At 42.6% G+C, this 20,440-nt stretch overlaps 2 protein-coding genes and 1 long non-coding RNA gene across 4 annotated transcripts in view; 2 read left to right on the top strand and 1 right to left on the bottom strand.

Annotated features, from left to right (window-relative positions):
• Positions 1-20,440, top strand: part of LOC115534356 (L-rhamnose-binding lectin SML) — a 38,531-nt gene that overhangs the window by 2,856 nt on the left and 15,235 nt on the right. The window contains exons 6-9 of one of the 2 annotated variants that reach the window (XM_030345273.1): positions 23-67; positions 178-316; positions 428-531; positions 632-779. In XM_030345273.1, coding sequence (XP_030201133.1) covers positions 23-67; positions 178-316; positions 428-531; positions 632-642 — 299 coding nt within the window. In that variant the 3' untranslated portion in view covers positions 643-779. Of the gene's footprint in view, positions 1-22; positions 68-177; positions 317-427; positions 532-631; positions 780-20,440 lie in introns of those variants that run through there. The other variant, XM_030345274.1, reaches the window with a different exon arrangement.
• LOC115534357 (uncharacterized) lies at positions 950-4,033 on the bottom strand. Its single transcript, XR_003974314.1, has 5 exons — positions 3,910-4,033; positions 3,248-3,298; positions 3,120-3,164; positions 2,919-2,983; positions 950-2,829 (listed from the first exon to the last, which is right to left on the bottom strand). It is a non-coding gene; the product is annotated as an uncharacterized LOC115534357 (long non-coding RNA).
• On the top strand, positions 5,020-10,916 carry LOC115534355 (L-rhamnose-binding lectin CSL2-like). The gene is made up of 9 exons (XM_030345272.1): positions 5,020-5,097; positions 5,267-5,299; positions 5,393-5,437; positions 9,656-9,791; positions 10,041-10,147; positions 10,231-10,275; positions 10,387-10,525; positions 10,619-10,722; positions 10,839-10,916. The coding sequence occupies exons 1-9, from the start codon at positions 5,067-5,069 to the stop codon at positions 10,847-10,849; spliced, it is 651 nt and encodes a 216-aa protein (XP_030201132.1). The 5' UTR covers positions 5,020-5,066; the 3' UTR covers positions 10,850-10,916.

Raw genomic sequence — 20,440 nt, 5'->3', positions numbered from 1 at the left:
TCTAACCAGAGTTTATGTGCAGATCATGTCGTCGCTTGTGAGGATTCGGAGGTGGAACTCTTCTGTGGTAGGATTCACCACCGATGTGTCACGATGTGCTCAACAATAAAGTCCCATATTTCATCTCCACCTGCAAGTTCACATGTGAGGTTCTCTTCCTGTCTGCTCCCCACCCAGACGGCGGCCAGACGATAGCGCTCATTGGAGCGTTCTATGGGCGCGCCGACCGAACCACCTGTATACAAGGTGTTCCTGACGGGCAATTCAATAACATCACCTGCTCTACTCCTACTGCGAACCAAGTTGTAACTGAAAGGTACTGAGCCTGATTCCTCTCCCTGTTAAGATGTACATTCATAGCAAATGAAGAGCTGTCACTGGGTGACTTCCAGATTGGTGAGAGGAGTTAACAACCGTGTCTCCACAGGTGTAACGGTAAAAGCCGTTGTAGCGTCTATGCGGTGAACTCAGTATTTCAGGATGCCTGTTATGGGACCACCAAGTACTTGGAACTGGCTTATAGCTGTGAATGTAAGTTTTGGAAACAAACAGTTTTTTTTTTTCCTACAATGTGGATTTAGCTCTTCTCTAATAGAACCTGTTCTTCATACTGAGCTTTCCAATCCTACAGATCCCCTCTGAGGAGAGCAGCAGGCCTACACAACAAACACCAACATCTGGAGACGCATGCCCCCCCCCCCCTCCAGCTCTCCACCTGATGAATGAATCTTGATCTTGCTTTCTGCTTTTTGCATTAAATGATTATTACAACTTTAAAACTCAGGCTCTCATGCAGTCATGCGTGTTCTGAAACAAAGAACATAAGTGCATACAAGTAGGCCTTCATCTACTACCAGTGAGAACTTTTGATGCCTTTACCGATCCATTTACACCATTCTATGTGGAGTAGATTGACCTTCTGAGGTCGGAGGTTATCAAGGCCTTTTTGTTAAAGCCTTATTATTGAAGCATGCTACTGTTTGGTTTCAGCACGATCTCATCTATATAGCCAGACTTCTTCCTTCCCTGAGATACTAATGCAACACAGTGGATTAGTATCTCACTTTGAAAATCCCTTCAAATAAATATTCTCTTCAAAATGAAAAACATAGAACTCTTAAAACCGTTATGAGTCCATAAAGATTGATCTCAGCGGTGTAGAAATGATCGTATAAAAATATGTTGGAATAAACTGGAGGGGACTTCCTCTGTGTTCTCCGGTAAAACGTATAAAACGTTGTAATTTTTCTTTTACAAAGAATGTAAAGATGGTAACATGGTCTCGGCCTTTGATAAGACCTTATTGGCAGCACACGGAAAAGTACTGTGGCTCTTCACTGCTGCGTTGTCCCAGATGATGTGTTGATCCTGACAGACCAAAGGCCTCCATTGAACTAGTTTACATTCGACCGTAACACGAATGCTGCTCTCACTCTCCAAGAACAACACAAAGGTTATGATCTTCATGTTGACTGTTCATTCACGAGTTCATACTGTGGCAACCCGGCTTGGGGAGTGAACCGCCCCGTTACAAATAGCACACAAACCGGAGTTAACGTAAAGCCAAAACGACACTTTTAATCAACCAGAAAGTACATTACCATTAAACCTAGCTTTTGAGGAATCCACAGTCTCGTTCCTCCGGGTGGAATCCCGTCACCCCCCGCACACGCGAACCAGGAGAGCCTGGTTCGCGCCTCTTCAGGTGCTCTGCATTTCAATAATTGGCTGGACACCAATGCTCTCACTGGCGCCATCTGATGGAAATCTGTGGTACACCGCCTCCACAACCTGCCCCATGGGCCTCCAGGGGCGCTGTGCCAGAGACGGGTTGCCACAATACATAATAATTAATGGCTACTATAAGCCATATCGCAGAAATAAGAACACAATATTAAAATATAGCTGCGAGCAGCAATGAGGGGGCCAAGCAGAATATGACTCCATAAACTAATTTTGGAGGTCAGACATAATTGGGTAGGTGGCTAGATGATGACCGTCTCAGTAATTTCACCCACAATGTAAGCTGTTGGCAAATGGTTATCAAAGTGAAAATACATTGAAGTTGCATTCTAAGGGATGGAATAGACTTGCTGCTAACAATGCATCCGCCTACGGATCAGGGTTGCCGTACGTATTTTCACGATCGTTTGTTGCGTTTGTTGCGTCATGCACGTCGTCGCAAGGTAACACAACCCGTCTGCAATTTACCAGAATAGCCACAGCAACAAGATAGATCTACTTCAGACACACGGCCTTCAGCACTTTCAACAAGTTTCACATCAAAAATGTAAAGATAGACTGAGATATGATCACACTCTATGTTTTTAATGACCCCGTAGTGGTCAAATGTCATCAAATTATTTGGGCATCATCAGGACAGAGTCATAAGAATATGCGCCAAGTTTGGTTCAGATACACGAACACTGTGCATAGATTTGACCTCACTTCCTGTTTGCCGTCCCCCTGAGGTTAAATGTCACCAAATTGTTTGGGTGACCCCATGATGATTTCATGGGGTTCAACCAAGTTTGGTTATGATATGTCCAACGGCTGCTGAGAAATTGACTTATTCCTGCTTGGCAAGTTTGCATTGATTTATTTAAGAGCTGCTGAGAAATGGGCTTTATTCCTGTTTGGCGGCTTCGCCATCACGTTATTTTGACTGTCACGGCCAAACAGTTTGGAATTTAAAAAAGCTGTTTGACGGATTTGTTCAGCTTGTCGACATTCACTTCTCTTTTTCACTTCAGTCTGAAGACTGGTGGAAGTAGTCAAGCCGCCATCTGTTTGGCCTCCTCCATGAAGTGTGGGAACCTTCTGCCGTGCCTGTATAGATAGAGAAATTATTGTAGGAATTATACATATTTTGTTGGGGTTGAGGTGTAGATTCATATTTGAAATAAACAAAAACATACCGATCCAGGTGGAAGTTCTCAAGCAGTACTGTGCACCACCATTTTCTGAGGACAGGCATGTCTTTCTAAAGTAAGGGGAGATTCCAAGAAGTATGAATTTTTCGATGTTGTAACCTTACATACGTCAAAAATCCAATTCTTATTTTAAACGTATCTTTTCAATCGTCAGCTCTTTTTTCATTTAATTTAATGCCTACTTACAACAGTGAGGTCGAATGGTGCCTCCATGGCAAGGTACCAAGCGTACTGTGATGGAAAAATGTAATTGGTGACATTCACACGCGTTGTTATATCTGTTCAGTACATTTTAAGTCTGCGACCGAGTATACCATAATCATGAAGATCCCACAGTCGTTCCCATATGGCTGTGGTGGAAGTCCCTGAGCAATGAAGGTAAAAAATAACATTAGAAACACATCTAAAAACGATTTATTCCTTAAAGTTAGGCAATAAAAAATGCATGTACACCGATAACATATCCAGTTTTCTTCAACCAAGTTCCTGGAACAAGCTGCTCTGCGAGATCTCTGTAATGTAGTGGTTTACAAAGTATCTATTAAATTACTGCAGCCTTTACAAAGAGATAAGCTTTATGTTATTTTCAACTATCTCACATGTCACCATGCAAAATATTTATGCGGCCATTGTATGTCATAAATGAACACATTTCACTGGCGTCCAATGGTATCTTAAGAGTTAATGATAACTTTCGAAAACACTTTCCATATATTTCAGATCTGATGACATGTGATGAGCTTATGACTACAATTTAGTCAAGTAGTCTGCCTTTAGAAATGTCTTTAACATAGGCTCGTCAGGGGAACGTGACTGCCTTTTGAAAAATCAATAGATTCAACAATATTTTCCTGAAGAATTTACAAGAAAGGCGCAGTATTATAATATTCTAATTTAGCGAAAAGTAAATAAACCACGGCACGACTTTAACATGAATATTACTCAATATATTAAGCATATTGACAGTCACACTTACTTCCATGGTTCATCTTTGGTTTCCGATTCAGCGGTGTGTAAAATAAAGTTAAAAAAATAAATCACTACCGTCACGCCAGAGTACTTCCGTCGCGCCTGGGTTGTTGTCACGCCAGGGTGTTGTTCTCCGGGGCTGCAGCTGGACCCTACTCGCATGATGAGGTCATGGGTCTTTGAACCAAGTTTGGTTATGATATGTCTAAGGTCTGATGAGAAATTGGCTTATTTCCTGTTGGGCAAGTTTGGCATGATAGAAAAAATAGTTGCTGAGAAATGGGCTCACTTCCTGTTTGGCAGCTTCGCCATCACGTTCCATTGACTGTCACGGCCAAAAATTTTGGAATTTAAAAAAGCTGTTTAACGCATTTTTTCACCTTGTGCTGAAGATCATATCGGACAAGTTTCATGAAGATTGGACCGAATTTGTGGCCTGTGGACATGTACTATTGATTTTGCCAACTTTCAACATAGCGGCCAAGTTCTGATGTTTCCATGAAAAATAATTGATTATCTATATGGGGAGGTCTGACAGTATCACCAGAAATTGACAATAAGTTTGAAATATATTCATGTGAAGAGAGAGAAGTTAAAACACAACTTCATTCATTACAGCGATATGTCTAAGGGCTGCTGAGAAATTGGCTTACTTATTGTTTGGCGGCTTCACTGTCGAATTTGACTGGCTGTTGTGGGCAAACAGTTTTGAATTTGAAAAATCGACTAGATAACTTTTGTGAGGCATGGTCTGTAGATTATCTGTGCCTCGTTTTGAGAAGATTGGACCAAATTTGCTGTGAGGGATCATGGGACTGTCCTAAATTAGTGTTGCAAATTTCACAATTTTCTACCAAGGCGTTCTATGGGCTGCCATAGACTCCCATGGCAGGTAAATTATGATAATAATAATAATGATAGAAAAACGTAGAATAACAATGGTTGTCTGTCTCACAGCTTCGCTGCTTGACCCCCAACAATAGGAAATATAATCATTTTAGGGAGAGACATTCCTTGACCTCTCTCTGGTGAGGGCACCATCACACCTGCCTGCATGGCGCTGGGTGTGGGCGGGGCTTGTTGAGTCCTCTCTGTATAAATAGCCGTGTCCCTTTGAGGAAGCATTAGCAGCCCTGCTGAGCTCCCACCAACACCTCTGGAACCATGCTCAGCTCTCTCCTGCGCTCAGCGCTCGGTAAGTACTGTGATGGAGTCACACCTTCTGGGACCCGGGACCCCACTACATTCACTCTCTGGCTTTCAGAAACAGTGAAGATTCGATTAATTTCTGTTGGATCAAAACAGCAAAATAAGTGTTTTTACAGATGATGATAATGCTGTTGTTTTTTATGTTGTCTTTTTAGTGTTAGCAGCAGTCTGCTGTCTTACAAATGCAGGTAAGGTGTGTTTGTGCGTGTGCGTGTGTGTGTGTGTGTGTGTGTGCGCGCGTGTGTCCTCTTCTCTGAAGACTACATCCTCTATTTCCACAGAGAGCGTCATCACTTGTGAGAACGGGATGCAGCGACTGAGTTGTGGTAAGAAAACCCGTTATCAATGTTGGGAAGCATACTTTTAAAACGTATCCAGTTACAGAACACAGAATACATGCCCAAAAATGTAATATGTAGCGTATTCCGTTAAATCACTGGAAGTGATTTAAGTTTAATGCGGAATCAAATCCTGCTTACTGAACAAGCCTATTCTGGTGTGTTCTTCTGTTCCAACTGGCTGAATGTGTTAGGCCGAAGTCTCCCTGAAAGTGCACTACATTATATAATTTGCTGTAGAGGAACAAAGACTATAAGGGTATGTTTATGCAAAAGATAAAGATCTACAGAAGAATTTACCAATTTTCCCTTTTCAGTTTCTTTATTTACTTAGCTGTTAGAAGTGGGAAGATAGATAAACATAAAATATTCTGTTTCTGTACAGAATTTGCTATTACATCTAAAAAAAATCCGCTGATCTAAGTGCATATAGGTGTTGCCTATAAAATCACCTTGAGAGAGCGGGAGAGAGATAGAGAGAGAGTATTCACTAGGGCTGTCAACGAATATTCGAAGTTCGAATATTCGTTCGAAATGTATACAAAAACGCGAATTCGAACGTGAAAATTAATATTCGAATGTGAAAAAACACTCCCGCGGTACAAGCGCCTCTATCTGCTTTGTGAATGAGCCTCTGTCTGTTCGCGATGTCCCTCATAATATTCGAATGTGAAAAAACACTCCCGCGGTACAAGTGTAACAGACTAGTATTGTGAAGAGCGAATGTATTTTATCCCCTCGGGGTTTCCGTACTTGGATATAGGTATTCCAGCTCGGCTATGCCATTCAATAAGCATCCGAAGTAGAGCTCAGGGAGCTAGTAGTCTGGCTGGTGAAAGCTGCTATAACGCAATGTTCTCGGCAAAGTCCGAGACAGCTTTTTTTTCATGAATCCAAACGGTGCGTAGTGCTGGCCCTTTCGCTGGCATGGTGGAAGACGTAGGCGACATGCATTTTTTTCTTTATCGATTTTAATAGGCCTTCTCGATAAATGGTAAGCAAAGCAAGGAACGTTACCACTAGCATACTTTGTAACATTCAGAAGCGGGCGTCTTCTTCAGATTACTATAGTTTGCGCGCTTGCAGGTGTGGTGGTGAAATGCAAGCGATACAAAGTTGTGGCTTTTCATGATTAGGCCTCCACGTTACTGGGCTGTTTATATGATATATATATATCCCACTAATTTGAACAATGGTTTTGTCGCATTTTTGACATATTGACGGCAACTGCGTAAAATAGGCAACCAGATATTCGAATAGTTCGAATTCGTGATTTTTTTTCCAAACGAACATTCGAATGTCATTTTTGAGCAATTTTGACAGCCCTAGTATTCACACCAGAGGTGGGGGTAAGTCATTCATGTGCAAGTCACAAGCAAGTCTCAAGTCATAACCTTCAAGTCTCAAGCAAGTCCCAAGTCACTGTGGTGAGAATCAAGCAAGTCACAAGTCAAGTCATTGCTCAGGTCAAGCAAGTCACAAGTCAAGTCATATAAAAATCTGATGATCTAACCCAGTTTCCACATTTAAAAATCGGTAAAGAGAGTGGTTCATAAGTTGAGTATTATTTCAACATTAACAATAACAATGTCTTAACAATAACTCAAACTATTCAAAACATTCCAAAACCATTATGTGCATAGTTTGAAAATGTTTTTTATGATCATTACCTCCAACCTATGAACAGAATCAAATATAACCTCTAGGTAGCTGTATACGACAACAGTTCAAGTCAATCACTCAATCTCCCTACATGTTGTAGAATATTATTTGCAACACATGGCATCAGACATGAAAAAAAAGATTATTTCAAAAGTAATATCACATACACATACTGTAGGAAGGGGAAATAGTAATACACAAGCCTGAAAGCTGGTAGCAATCTTGCTGCCTCGCAACATACATTGACTTACAATGCATTGCATTTGCAAAAAAATAATTTGACAGTAGGCTACTTTGTCAATGAGTTCTGAATGATGCGGTCACATTATCACCCCACCATGGCTGAACACGTGTTCAAGAGGTGCACTTGATGCAGGGACTGCTATAACTCGTACCTCCACCTTGAACAAAAAGACATTTAAAACCACTGAGTTAGAAGTAGCGTACTGACATGAAAATTAAACAAGTCAATCATCAGTGGAACGGGCAGGGCTCGAAAAACTCCAGCCAATGATTTTCAGAAACACCGAGTGCCATTGGACAGTAAGTACGTCAATCAAACGGTCGTACTGCACTCCCCCTCCCCCCGCGCGTGACCTCGTGCCAGAGCAAGCTTCTGTTTGTTGTTATCCTGCGGTAGCTACTGGAGCTAGTTTACTAGCTAATCCGCATTTGGACCTAGCGCTAGAATACAACCCTAAACTCCAACCTAGCTAGCCTGCCCTGGCCCACTCTCGCGCATCTGTGTTCGCGCTCTTGTGTGATTGCGCGTCCAGGTACTTGGAATGGGTGGAGTCAGAGTCAGCGTTGAAGGAGAGGGGGTAGGACCATTTGAGTTGCGTCTTTTCAAAATCTGCTGGCGTATCGCAAATCACATATCCAACCTATAATCTAACTTTAGAAAAGTCATTTCGAGTCATCTGTCTCAAGTCTAAGTCAAGTCTCAAGTCATGAAGACCAAGTCAAAGTCAAGTCGAGTCTTTTATCAGTGTTAGTCAAGCAAGTCTCAAGTCCTCAAATTTGCGACTCGAGTCTGACTCGAGTCAAGTCATGTGACTCGAGTCCCCCATGTCTGATTCACACGTCCTAAATATTTAGGAAGTATTGTTTCTGTAACAGTTTTTTTTCCACTCCAATTCTGTAAAAGTCATACTGCAGCCTATACCGTAAGTCGAAAACTCTTGACATTTTCATGCATGGTTACCAATAACCCCCACTACCCATAAACCCAAATTTGTGGAACTGCAACCAAAGGTGGCGCGATTGTAAAAAATCATGAATTAGGCTTATTTCTCCTCACGAGAAAAAAAATCTTTCCGAATATTAATCTCTAGAATAAGATGCATTTATAAAATAAATAAAAAAAATTACTTTTCCCACAATTTCATATTAAAGCTAAACATGATAAAAAGATTCACAGGCTACAAAATGTCACCAAAATTGCCACATAAAATCTTTAGAGATGCCTGACTGGTGAGGGTCAAGCAGGTTGTTAGATGAGAGATAGTTGGTTAACGATGGCTCGTTCCAGTGCTTTAGAGAGGAATAAAAGAAGAGATACCGGTCCGTAGTTCTGGATGTCGGTGGTATCAAGGGTCCGTTTTTTGAGCAGAGGCTTTATTCTGGCAGTCTTGAAAGACGCTGGAACAATGCCTGAAGTGAGGCGAAAACAGTTAAATATAGAAAGCGGACTATGATCGAGTTATCTAGGTGTTGTTATCCTATTTTGCTGGTCCGTTCATGTTCCGATTTCTGTCCGAGGTAGATCGGTGAAGGTGTTTACAAGCATTTTAAAAGTCCTGTTGATGTCTTATTTGTAAGTGTGTACATGTAAACGCACTGACTGTGCAGTAAAGGCTCAGGAAAGGTTTCTGTGAATCTGGAGCAACTCAGTGACTTCACAGCAAAGAAGGGACAGCCATTGTAACTTACTCCCGAAAACTCCAAGATGGATCCCCAAGTGTTCAAACGTTATTACTAGGGATGCAAACAATTAATCGATTAATTGTCGATAAGAGATTACTCGATTAATATAAATTACTTGCAATTAATCGCATTTTTAACCCGTAATTCCCCAACCGTCCACGTGAGGGCGCGCTTGACGCCAGACGTACTTGACGTACACGCGGGAACACAAGCGGGAACACAAGCGAAGCAGGACAAGACCAACGAAAAGCGGGACACTGACACGATGAAGAGGGCAAAACGGAGTGCAGTATGGAGCCACTTTAAGTTGGTTAATGACGACAAAGACGCCAAATGCACAATATGTGGAAGTATTTTAAAGTACAACAACTTAACGACTTTGTTGAATTACCACCTAAATGTGTCACATTCAGAAGGAAATTCAGCTTCTCAGAAGAATTGCCGCTTATCAATTAATCGATCATCGATCGATAAGATGAAACAACTATCGATTAATGAATTACTCGATAATTTGCATCCCTAGTTATTACCCATTAACTAATAACTAACTAACCAGAAATTGCTTACTGACTGAAAAATTAAATGGATTGATAAATTAATCTCTATTCTTTCCCACAGATGAAGGAGTGATCAGTGTGCTCAAAGTGGCCTACGGACGGACTGACAGACAGACCTGCAGTGAAGGCAGACCTCCAGCACAGCTGGCCAACACTGCATGCTCTCAAAAAGGCGCTTTGGAAGCCCTTGCAAGCAGGTGTCTACCGGGTTTGGGGGCTTCCCCGAATGTACAGCTGCACTCTGTAACGTTGAACTAACCATCACTCTCTTTGGGAATGTGATCCCTAGTGGATAAGGAATCCACTATTCCATTAGAATGGATAATGGAATAACAGGGTTTAGGTAGAGAACAGTGTGTTTTGGTTCCCAGACAGTGTTGTTTGCATGCAGGTATTTGTAGCTCTCATTTTATTAGTGACGCGTGTTATGATCTCATCATGTGAAGCTGTAACGGTAGGAAAGTATGTGAAGTGGACAAAAGGATCTTCGGCGGCGACCCCTGCTATGGCACCTACAAATACACCCAAACCACGTACACCTGCCTCACTGCAAGTGAGTTCCGTCACTCTGTGAAGTACTGAAACACTGGAACTCCATGTGTGTGAGTGTGATGTCTAACCAGAGTCCATGTGCAGATCATGTCGTCGCCTGTGAGCTTTCCACGGCGGAACTCATCTGTGGTAGGATTCATGAACAATGTATCACGATGTGCTCAGCAATCAAGACCCATATTTCCTCTTCACCTGCAAGGTTACATGTGTAGTTGCTCCTCCTGTCTGCTCCCCATCCAGAACAAGAGGAAGTGATAAAGGTTATTGGGGCATTTTATGGGCGCAACGACCGCACCACCTGTATATACGGTCGTCCTAACAAACAAATTGAAAAAGTCACCTGCTTAAGTACAACTGCGACATCAACGGTAGCTAAAAGGTACTGATCAGATTCCTAATTCATATCAAATGAAGAGCTGTCATTGGGTGACTTCCAGATTGGTGAGAGGAAATAACAACCGTGTCTCCACAGCTGTGACGGTAAACGCCGTTGTACTGTCTATGCTGTGAACTCAAAGTTTGGGGATCCCTGTTATGGGACCTTCAAGTACCTGGAACTGGCTTATACGTGTGAATGTAAGCAACGTTTCCTACAATGTGGATTTAGCCTTCTAGAGTTTAGCCTTCTAGCCTACTAATAGAACCTGTTGGCCACCAAACCGTTCTTCATACTGAGCTTTCCAATCCAACAGGTTCCCACTGAGGAGAGCAGCAGGCCTACGCTACAAACACCAACATCTGGAGACGCATGCCCCCCCCCCCCCCCCCAGCTCTCCACCTGATGAATGAATCTTGATCTTGCTTTTTGCATTAAATGATTATTACAACCTTCAAACTCAGGCTCTCATGCAGTCATTTGTGTTGTGAAACAAAGAACATCAGTGCATACAAGTAGACCTTCATCTTCTACCAGTGAGAACTTTTGTGTTCTTTACCGATCCATATACACCATGTCGAGTAGATTGACCTTCTGAGGTTGAAGGTTATCAAGGCTAGGGATGCAAATTATCGAGTAATTCATTAATCGATAGTTGTTTCATCTTATCGATCGATGATCGATTAATTGATAAGCGGCAATTCTTGTGAGAAGCTGAATTTCCTTCTGAATGTGACACATTTAGGTGGTAATTCAACAAAGTCGTTTAGTTGTTGTACTTTAGAATACTTCCACATATTGTGCATTTGGCGTCTTTGTCGTCATTAACCAACTTAAAGTGGCTCCATACTGCACTCCGTCCTGCCGTGTTCCAATACCCGTACTGTCCGTACTTACTAGCCAAAATTTGAGTACGCAATACTCCAATTCAGATCCGGCGAAAAGAAGTATACTTAAAGGACCCGGATGCCGTACTCAAAACGGGCTAAACGTGAAGTTTGGATCGAAGGACACTCCCCGTACTCAACGGCAGCCTTCTTAGCTACGTAGCAGAAGAGGCGGAGCCAGGCTGAGCCAAAGTCGGCGCATTTTCCACATAGCCTGCATTAATAGAGTCATTTTGTAGTTTTTATAGCTTTTTATAGCTGCTAGGCGTAAAGATTTCACCGTTCAAAGCGGGATGTTTATTGCGGGGGAGGAGCCACGGCGGCAGTCGTGATCGTAATTTCCGGTTAGTGCACCACGGAGTACTCGATTTGGAACAGCACTCACATCTGAAAAATTAACGTAGTAGCCAGTGCGGATAGTATACTTCCTTTAAGTATGCTCATGGAAGTACGGGTATTGGAACACGGCCCTGCTTTGCTTGTGTTCCCGCTTGTGTTCCCGCGTGTGCGTCAAGTACGTCTGGCGTCAAGTGCGCCCTCACGTGGACGGTTGGGGAATTACGGGTTAAAATGCGATTAATTGCAAGTAATTTATTTTAATCGAGTAATCTCTTATCGACAATTAATCGATAATCGATTAATTGTTTGCATCCCTAATCAAGGCCTTTTTATTCAAGCTTTCCCTGAGATACTGATCCAATACACTGGATCCATACACGTTAAATCCATTCAAATAAATATCCGGTTCAAAATGAAAAACATAAAACTCTTAAAATCTTTACGAGTCCATAAAAATGTATCTCTGCGGTGTAGAAATGATCGTATAAAGATATGTCTGAATAAACTGGAGGGGAATTCCTCTGTGGTCTCTGGTAGAACGTATAAAACGTTGCAATTTTTCTTTTACAAAGAATATAAAAATAGTAAAATGGTCTTGGTCTTTAATAAGACCGGCAGAACAGCAATAATATTATGGCTCTTCAGTGCTGCGTTGGCCCAGATGATGTGTCGATCCTGACAGACAAAGGCCTCCATTGAACTTGTTTACATTCGACCGTAACACTAATGCTGCTCTCACTCTCCAAGAACAACACAAAGGTTAAGATCCTCAGGTTGACTCATCATCCACGAGTTCATGCTAACTAACGGCTAATACTATAAGAACACAATATTAAACAATAGGAAGTATACTCCATTCAGGCAGAGCCATTCCTTGACCTCTCTCTGGTGAGGTCACCATCACACCTGCCTGCATGGCGCTGGGTGTGGGCGGGGCTTGTTGAGTCCTCTCTGTATAAATAGCCGTGTCCCTTTGTGGAAGCATTAGCAGCCCTGCTGAGCTCCCACCAACACCTCTGGAACCATGCTCAGCTCTCTCCTGCGCTCAGCGCTCGGTAAGTACTGTGATGGAGTCACACCTTCTGGGACCCGGGACCCCACTACATTCACTCTCTGGCTTTCAGAAGCAGCAGATGATTTGATTTATTGCTGTTGGATCAAAACAGCAAAATAAGTGTTTTTACAGATGATGATAAAGATGTGGTTTCTTTTAGGGCTGCAACTAACGATTATTTGAATAATCGATTCATCTGTCGATTATTTTTTCGATTAATCGATGAATCGGATAAAAAAAACGGAACATTACTTCAAATTCACAGTGCAGACTGAAGTGTAAAAACACCAGGTTATTGCGCCAACGTCCCAAAACTATTAAAAGTAATATTAAATAATAAAACAATTAAAAAAACATAACACAAAAAAAACATACAATGTATGATATATGATATATTTATACAACGGGGGACCTAAATCCAGCGATCTGATTGGTTCCCAACTGTTGTATAATGACCGTATACATAACTGCTATGACGCCCGATCATTTTGTGAAAGTATCACTCTGCGCCTTGAAGTGGAAACCGTTACAACCGTTCTCTCGGAGGGACGCTAAAGTGTGTTGCATAGCGACCGTCGTGCATTTTGAAGGCAGCCAGGAGGGACTACTTTTTGGTAGTCTTTAATAAAACGGCTACTTTGACTTTCTTGGTTTCTTTTTAAATGTAGTGTGTCTATGACTTTCGTTTCGCCATAACAGTAACCGTTGTATAAAAGCAATAGATCACTTCAGTCAGTGGCATGTGCTCATTATACCACTGTGAAGGGGGTCGCCGGCCCTCCGCTGCGCGTCGGGGCCGGACAACGCCCCTTAACAGTGGTATAATGAGCACATACCACAGCCTGGCGTGATCTATTGCTTAAGTATATAAGGGATGTCCATGGTTAACCGGTCAAACCTATTGATACCATTTTCGAGACTCCTTAAAATAGAACTTGTAATATTGCTTTAATTGCTGATAAGATGATGATAGTTCAAGATAGGACATTAAACAGGTCATAATTCTATCTTTACTATCTATTTTATATTACTGTGAAAACAAGTTTTCACCAAAATCTCAATTATTATTTATTTTTTTCTGTTGCATTTGAACGCATCAATCATATTACTGAGCCGACCTGAACACATCACATTTGACACTTTTTTTAAGCTAACTAGCTCTATATCCTGCCGATTTTAACATGGATTTAAAAACTGCATTACTGTTTTTAACTGACGGGACTTTCTACACCGTCCGGTTGTGTGATTACTACCGCTGCTTTGAATGACTGTTGATGCACGCGTTGCCGACTCCGAGCCCGTCTGCACAACGTCTGCAGCAGCAGCAGCTGACAGTTTTCGGTTGGACTATACTGAAAGAAGGAGTTTTTTTAACCCAAAGACAGTGAAGGTACAACACTTCTATGTAGGCCTACAGTCCAGTGTTAAGATACGACCAAAATACAAGCTGTGGTCGCTCACACTAAAGCTCGCTGTGGGCGTGCATGAACCATGAACCAACCTGTCGGCGGCTGGCTGTAAACAGTGCTGCGCCTACGAGTAACTTATTAATCGCGCGACACAACGAATCGACGACCAAATTCGTTGCCAACGCATTTAGTAATCGAATTTTATCGATTTTATCGATTCGTTGTTGCAGCCCTAGTTTCTTTTTTAGTGTTGGCAGCAGTCTGCTGTCTTACATATGCAGGTAAGGTGTGTGTGTGTGTGTGTGTGTGTGTGTGTGTGTGTGTGTGTGTGTGTGTGTGTGTGTGTGTGTGTGTGTGTGTGTGTGTGTGTGTGCCTGCGTGCGTTCTCTTCTCTGAAGCCTATCCTCTATTTCCACAGAGAGCGTCATCACTTGTGAGGGCCGGATGCAGCGACTGAGTTGTGGTTGCCGTGTTCTTGAAGAAAGTAGTCTTAACCGGAACGCTTTTAGCTCACTTTATTTGTTAAAAGTATTTTGGTATGGTAACTATGAAGCAGAAGGAGGGGAATTGTATTGAACACGCGCGTGGGACCCAGGGCTGACCCGTCTTCTAGCCACAGGGCTACCCACGGGGTTGCCATGGGTTCCTGCCCTGATCTGACTCCCGCTCCGCGTTTGTATCAAGTAGGCGTGGCCTATGTGACGCATTGGCTCCGCCCTCCTCACCCGTCTAAAGGTGCTGCCATCTGTGGCTGGAGTAGTTATTGCAGCTTGTATGTTGTGTCCTGCCTCCTTGTGGCTGTGTGTGGTAATTACAGCTTATGTGTTCGATCCTGCCTCCTTGTGGCTGTGGGGGGTAATGCATCTTATGTGCTTAATTTACATAACATGGTAAGCAAGCCTGTTATTAGTGTTGGGAAGGATACTTTTAAAATGTATACAGTAACAGAATACAGAATACATGCCCAAAAATGTAATATGTAGCGTATTCCGTTACATCACTCAATCTGAATATTGTATTGTAAATACTGGGATTACTTTCACATTGAATTGCATTTTTTTAGTGTAGGAATGCAGAATCAAATCCTGCTTACTAAACTCGCCTTTTCTGGTGTGTTCTTCTGTTACAACTTGCTGAATGTGTTAGGCCCAAGTCTCCCTGAAAGTGCACTATATTATATAATCTGCTGTAGAGGAACAAAGTGTGAATGTGCTGATAGTCTTGAATATACCGCTAATCAAACAATTATGTTTTTTAGAACTGGACTGGGCCGAGCTGCGTTCGCTTTCCCATCTCAAGCGAACCGCACCGGGGTTCGTTTGGAAGCGAACCGAGAGAGACCACCTCTTCAGGGAGGATCTCGCCCAGCTGATTTGGTGCGCATCAAAGTGAGGTGGTTGCATTCACACCAACGCAACCGCACGGGACCAAGGGACCAAACTCGTTTAGTGCGCAGTTGCGCACTAAATGCTGTTGGTGTGAAAGCACGAATAAACTCATTTCAACGATGTACTGTATTCCAAATACCAACTATTTAAATTGTAACGGAATACAGTTAGCCTACTTATAATTTGTGTTCTGAATACGTAATGCCGGTACATGTATTCCGATACTCCCCAACACTGCCCGTTATGAGGTCAAAGTGTCTCACTGTGGAGTTAAGGCTCAGAAAAGGCTTCTGTGAATCTAGTGCCCAGGGATGGACAGGGACAAAGATCTGGCCCAGGACTTTGGGATGGAGAGGCCTTTTATGAGACAGCGAGAATAGCATGTGTAGAATTTTGCCACCGTGTAAAATAATAGAAACTAGTCCTGGACCGTGGATATTTGCATTGCAAATACATGTCAATGTTGGGATGTGTGTGTGGTTAGAATTGTGTGATGATCACAGGCAAATATTTTACAAGCAAATAAGCAACACTCGGTATCAAGGCTGAAAAACTTCCAAATAGTGCAGATGGCTTTGCATAGGCAAAACATACTGAGCAGAACAGAGAGTTGTCTTTCTTACAGCATGCGAGCCCCTTTCTGCTTATACCATCATTGGTTTCATAGATGCGCATACCTTTTCAGGGGGGTTGTTGAGGGTGGAAGAAAATACAAATCAATACAAATGAAATCCCTCATCTCGGAGAGCTAGCTCAACTTCCCCTTTGATGGACCCTGAATCTGCCTGTGTTGACTGTAGAGCTACATTTGCATGAAAATGACAAGTAACAAATAATTCTAATTTTTTGTTACTTGCGTCGTGCAGACCATCCGACTAAAATATCCAGCTCCAGACGGCCAGTAGTGCGGGCACCGAGAAGCTGACGACGCTCAGGGGGAACTATAAGTTTCATTGTTTACATATATTTATTCGTTTATATTTCTCGAAATAAATGGTTCAAATTCACGTTGTTGTAGTCCGTAGTAGTGTTGTTCCAAGTGTATATTCGAGAAATAATATTATTGGACGACCAACATTTAACAAGTGGAGCTACTAAGCTACTGTTGCCAGCTTAGATGAAGCCAATAGCAGAATAACGGTCATACATCATTTTTATAATATTGCACTATAAGTTAGTTGCATATCAGTTACCTCCTTCCAAGTTTATAATGTTAAACTTCGGTGTAGGCAGACAGAGCATTGCACTATAAGTTAGTTGCATATCAGTTACCTCCTTCCAAGTTTATAATGTTAAACTTCGGTGTAGGCAGACAGAGCAGGAGTCAAGGGCGTCAGTTTGTTTTTAGAAGTGGTGGGGACAATAACCATAAGCTTGAGTGTGGTTTGAAAAGGGCTGGGTACCCTTATGTAAGCTGTTCATCCATTCAACGCTGCATTACAATATGCTCTTCTACAGTGTATTGTCAGGTGTTGAAAATCCTATTCGAACAATAAAAGTTGAAAACCACAGTTTGTGTTTTGGCTTGTTTTGCAAAACGGCGTGGGAAACACCAGGGTATTGGCTCGGGATATGTAATACTAATACACACAGGACAAAGAACAGTGTTGGCAATTTAACACTTATCTTGACATCAACAAAGTTTACCAGACAAACAATGCCAGACTATAAAGGGGGTACGAAATGAAACGAAGTACTGAGCATCAGCCTTTTGAAGACGAGCAAGGGCTGCTGGTAGAATATGTTATGCTGCATTAAAAAAAAAAAAAAAAAAAAAGCGCCCAGAGGAGAATTGCATCTGCCAAATCCTGACCACCAGTAAACACTTGCGAAGAAGGACCAATGTAGACTTCACTCGTTGCATCATCATAAGCAAATTGCCCGCAAATAAAATCCCCTACAGTTTAGGATAGTCACACAGGTTACGCGAGAACATATTTATGTCAGGATAGGCCTACCAGGCTCCAAGTCGTCACATATCTCAATCAGACAAAACAACTATAACCACATTGGCATAGCAATCGCACCGTGTTTAGCTGCTACTAGCTGCAATCTATACAATGCATACTAGCTGGAGCACCAAACAGAATCAGATCACAATCGCTTAGGACCGTGGGTAACCTTTGGCCAGGTCATCATCACGAGCAAACAGAACCAACAGCAAAGTTTACGTAAACCAATTTCTTACCTTATGTGGCCCTCCACATGCAGGCTAGATGATGTATCCATATCGTGTCACAAACATGCTTTTAAAAGGGAAGCAAAAAGACCGGCTATTTTCTGAATAAAAATGTCAATTTTGGCTGTCTGTCTTGAAACTTCTCCAGTGGGTTCACACCAAACGCAACGGGGCAACAAGATCCCATACGAAGTGAACGTATAGACGCGTATCGGGCAATCTTTTTTGATTCGTTTTGATTTGTCGCGCCACACTTTCGCCGTGCACAGACGAGCACGTTCACGAGGATCTGTGGCGCGACAAATTCGCTCGAGTTGAAATATTTTAACTCACGAATTTCGCGTGATGACGGCCAATCAGCGTTCAACAGCGTGGCCACTGAGTGACATGTGTAACGTAACAGCCAATCAGCGTTAAACCGTCAAACTCAGTGCAGTGCAGTCCGGGGTGAACTGCAGCATGGAGGAGAAAGTGATTGTTGCCGTTTGCGACTCTCGGAGCTCTATATATAACAGTATATGATATAATATAATTGTATCAGTGTTTCCCCCAGCACTGTGTTGTTAAGGCGGCCGCCTTATCAACAATAGGGCCCCGCCTTGACTACCAATGTATATCAAATAAATAAAAAAAATTATCAATTTTTTTTTTTTTTTTTTTAATTATTATGCATTAACAAAGTAGAAAACTCTCGTAGGGAAAGAAAACATACTTCCATCAGGTGTAAATAAAGATCAATAATGCATCGGTGTTCACAACAATGGTCGTGACATCAATCTTTTTTAATTGAATTTAACCAGGGAGACCCCCCCCCCCCCCCCCCCCGCTCCTTGACCACCTTGACTAAGACATTTACTGGGGGAAACACTGTGTATATATAATATCCCGGCCAAAAACTCTGTGCGCCTCCGGATGGCCGTAGCGCGGGGAGCTCTCAGAGGGATTGGGCTTCTCGGGGTTTGTTTACCGGCGTTGCTATTGGTTCCAGTCTTGTGTGTTCCAACGGTTTAGGTAGGCCTATCTAATAAATTATGTCTTCGTGCGCACCTATCGCATGAGTTTAGACTCGACGACACACTCGGTTGAGTGTGTGGGAATTTTTTCAGTCGCAATTTGTTCGCACATTTTTAAAAGTGGTGGGGAGATGTCCCCGTAATCGACGCCTATGGCAGGAGTTACATTATATATTTTATTCACAAATGACAGAATTGTGTCATAGAAAACTAATTAAAATAAACAGGGTTAAACTAAATAAATGATTATATATACAGTAGAGGGAGAATCTAAAAATGCACTGCTGGAGGTGTCCCAGAAGAGCAGAGCTGAGAGAGATGGAGTTGGGTGCGATGGGAAGAGGTTTCAGAAGCGGCTTTGGAACAAAGATGCGGCAGCCTCCTTTGGTGGTTAAGGTACAGGGACAATGTTGGGGGGCAAAGCAGGTTATGGCAGAGTGAGTGAGGAGGTTGGGACTTTGAACTTGATGTTAGGGTCATGATGTTGCGGTATCAGCTTGGTAGATGGGACCGCGAGGTCTCTGATAGGCGGAGATCTAGATCAGTGGGAGTGGCCTGCGAAGCTGTGCATCGTGGTGCATGGTGGGAGTTGTTGCCTTCAATACACAAGCGCCAAAAAGTCACTTTCTGCCTTTTCTCGGTCAAGAAGGCACCAAATGAGCAATTTATTTTATTATTCGACTACATATAGGACCCAATTTCAATACATATTCTTGTTTCCACCAGTGAAATTCCCCTTTAAGGGAATAACTTGGAGTGAGGCTCTTTAACATATCTATAGCAACTGGCAAAGCATGTTGTGCTTATTGGATTCAATTAAATTCTGTTGAGCTGTAGACACTCAGTTACTTATCACAGCAGAGAAGAGAACATTTCTGTAACTTCCTCCAGTGAGCCCAAAACGGACCCCCAAAGTTTTGTCAATTGGCCTACTTTCAATGTTATGCCTAACTTGCTCATCTTAACGGTGGCAAAATGATCAATAAAAACATTTATTAATCTCTAATCGTTCCAACAGATCACGGAGTGATCAGTGTGCTCACAGTGGCCTACGGACGGACTGACTGACAGACCTGCAGTGAAGGCAAACCTTCAGGACAGCTGGCCAACACTGCATGCTCTCAGTTAAGATGAGTAAATTGACATTAAAGATGAGTAGAGAACAATGTGTTTTGGTGCCCAGACAGTGTTGTCTGCTTGCAGGTATTTGTATCTCTCGTCTTATTAGTGATGTGTGTTCCTGGTTAAGGTGTAACGGTAAGAAAGTCTGTGAGGTGGACAAAGAGATCTTCAGTGACCCCTACCATGGAACCTACAAATACATCCAAACCACGTACACCTGCCTCCCTGCACGTGAGTCCTGTCACTCTGTGAAGTACTGCAACACTGCCTCCATGTGTGTGAGTGTGATGTCTAACCAGAGTTCATGTGCAGATCATGTCGTCGCTTGTGAGGATTCGGAGGTGGAACTCATCTGTGGTAGGATTCACCACTGATGTGTCACAATGTGCTCAACAATCAAGACTCATATTTCATCTTCACCTGCAAGTTCTGTGAGGTTCTCTTCCTGTCTGCTCCCCACCCAGACGCCGGCCAGACGATAGCGCTCATTGGTGCATTCTACGGGCGCGCCGACCGAACCACCTGCA

The sequence above is a fragment of the Gadus morhua genome, chromosome 21 (genome assembly GCF_902167405.1).
Source record: "Gadus morhua chromosome 21, gadMor3.0, whole genome shotgun sequence".
NCBI classification, from domain to species: Eukaryota; Metazoa; Chordata; class Actinopteri; order Gadiformes; family Gadidae; genus Gadus; species Gadus morhua.
The sequence above is the reverse complement of the archived record's forward strand: the minus strand, read 5'-3'. Positions and strand labels throughout refer to the sequence as shown.

Excerpts from the sequence above, each read along its gene's own strand:
- LOC115534355 (XM_030345272.1), top strand. The coding sequence starts at position 5,067 with ATGCTCAGCTCTCTCCTGCGCTCAGCGCTCG. Across the intron at positions 10,148-10,230 it reads GTACACCTGCCTCACTGCAA|ATCATGTCGTCGCCTGTGAG; the intron begins GTGAGTTCCGTC and ends GTCCATGTGCAG. Across the intron at positions 10,276-10,386 it reads CACGGCGGAACTCATCTGTG|AACAAGAGGAAGTGATAAAG; the intron begins GTAGGATTCATG and ends CTCCCCATCCAG.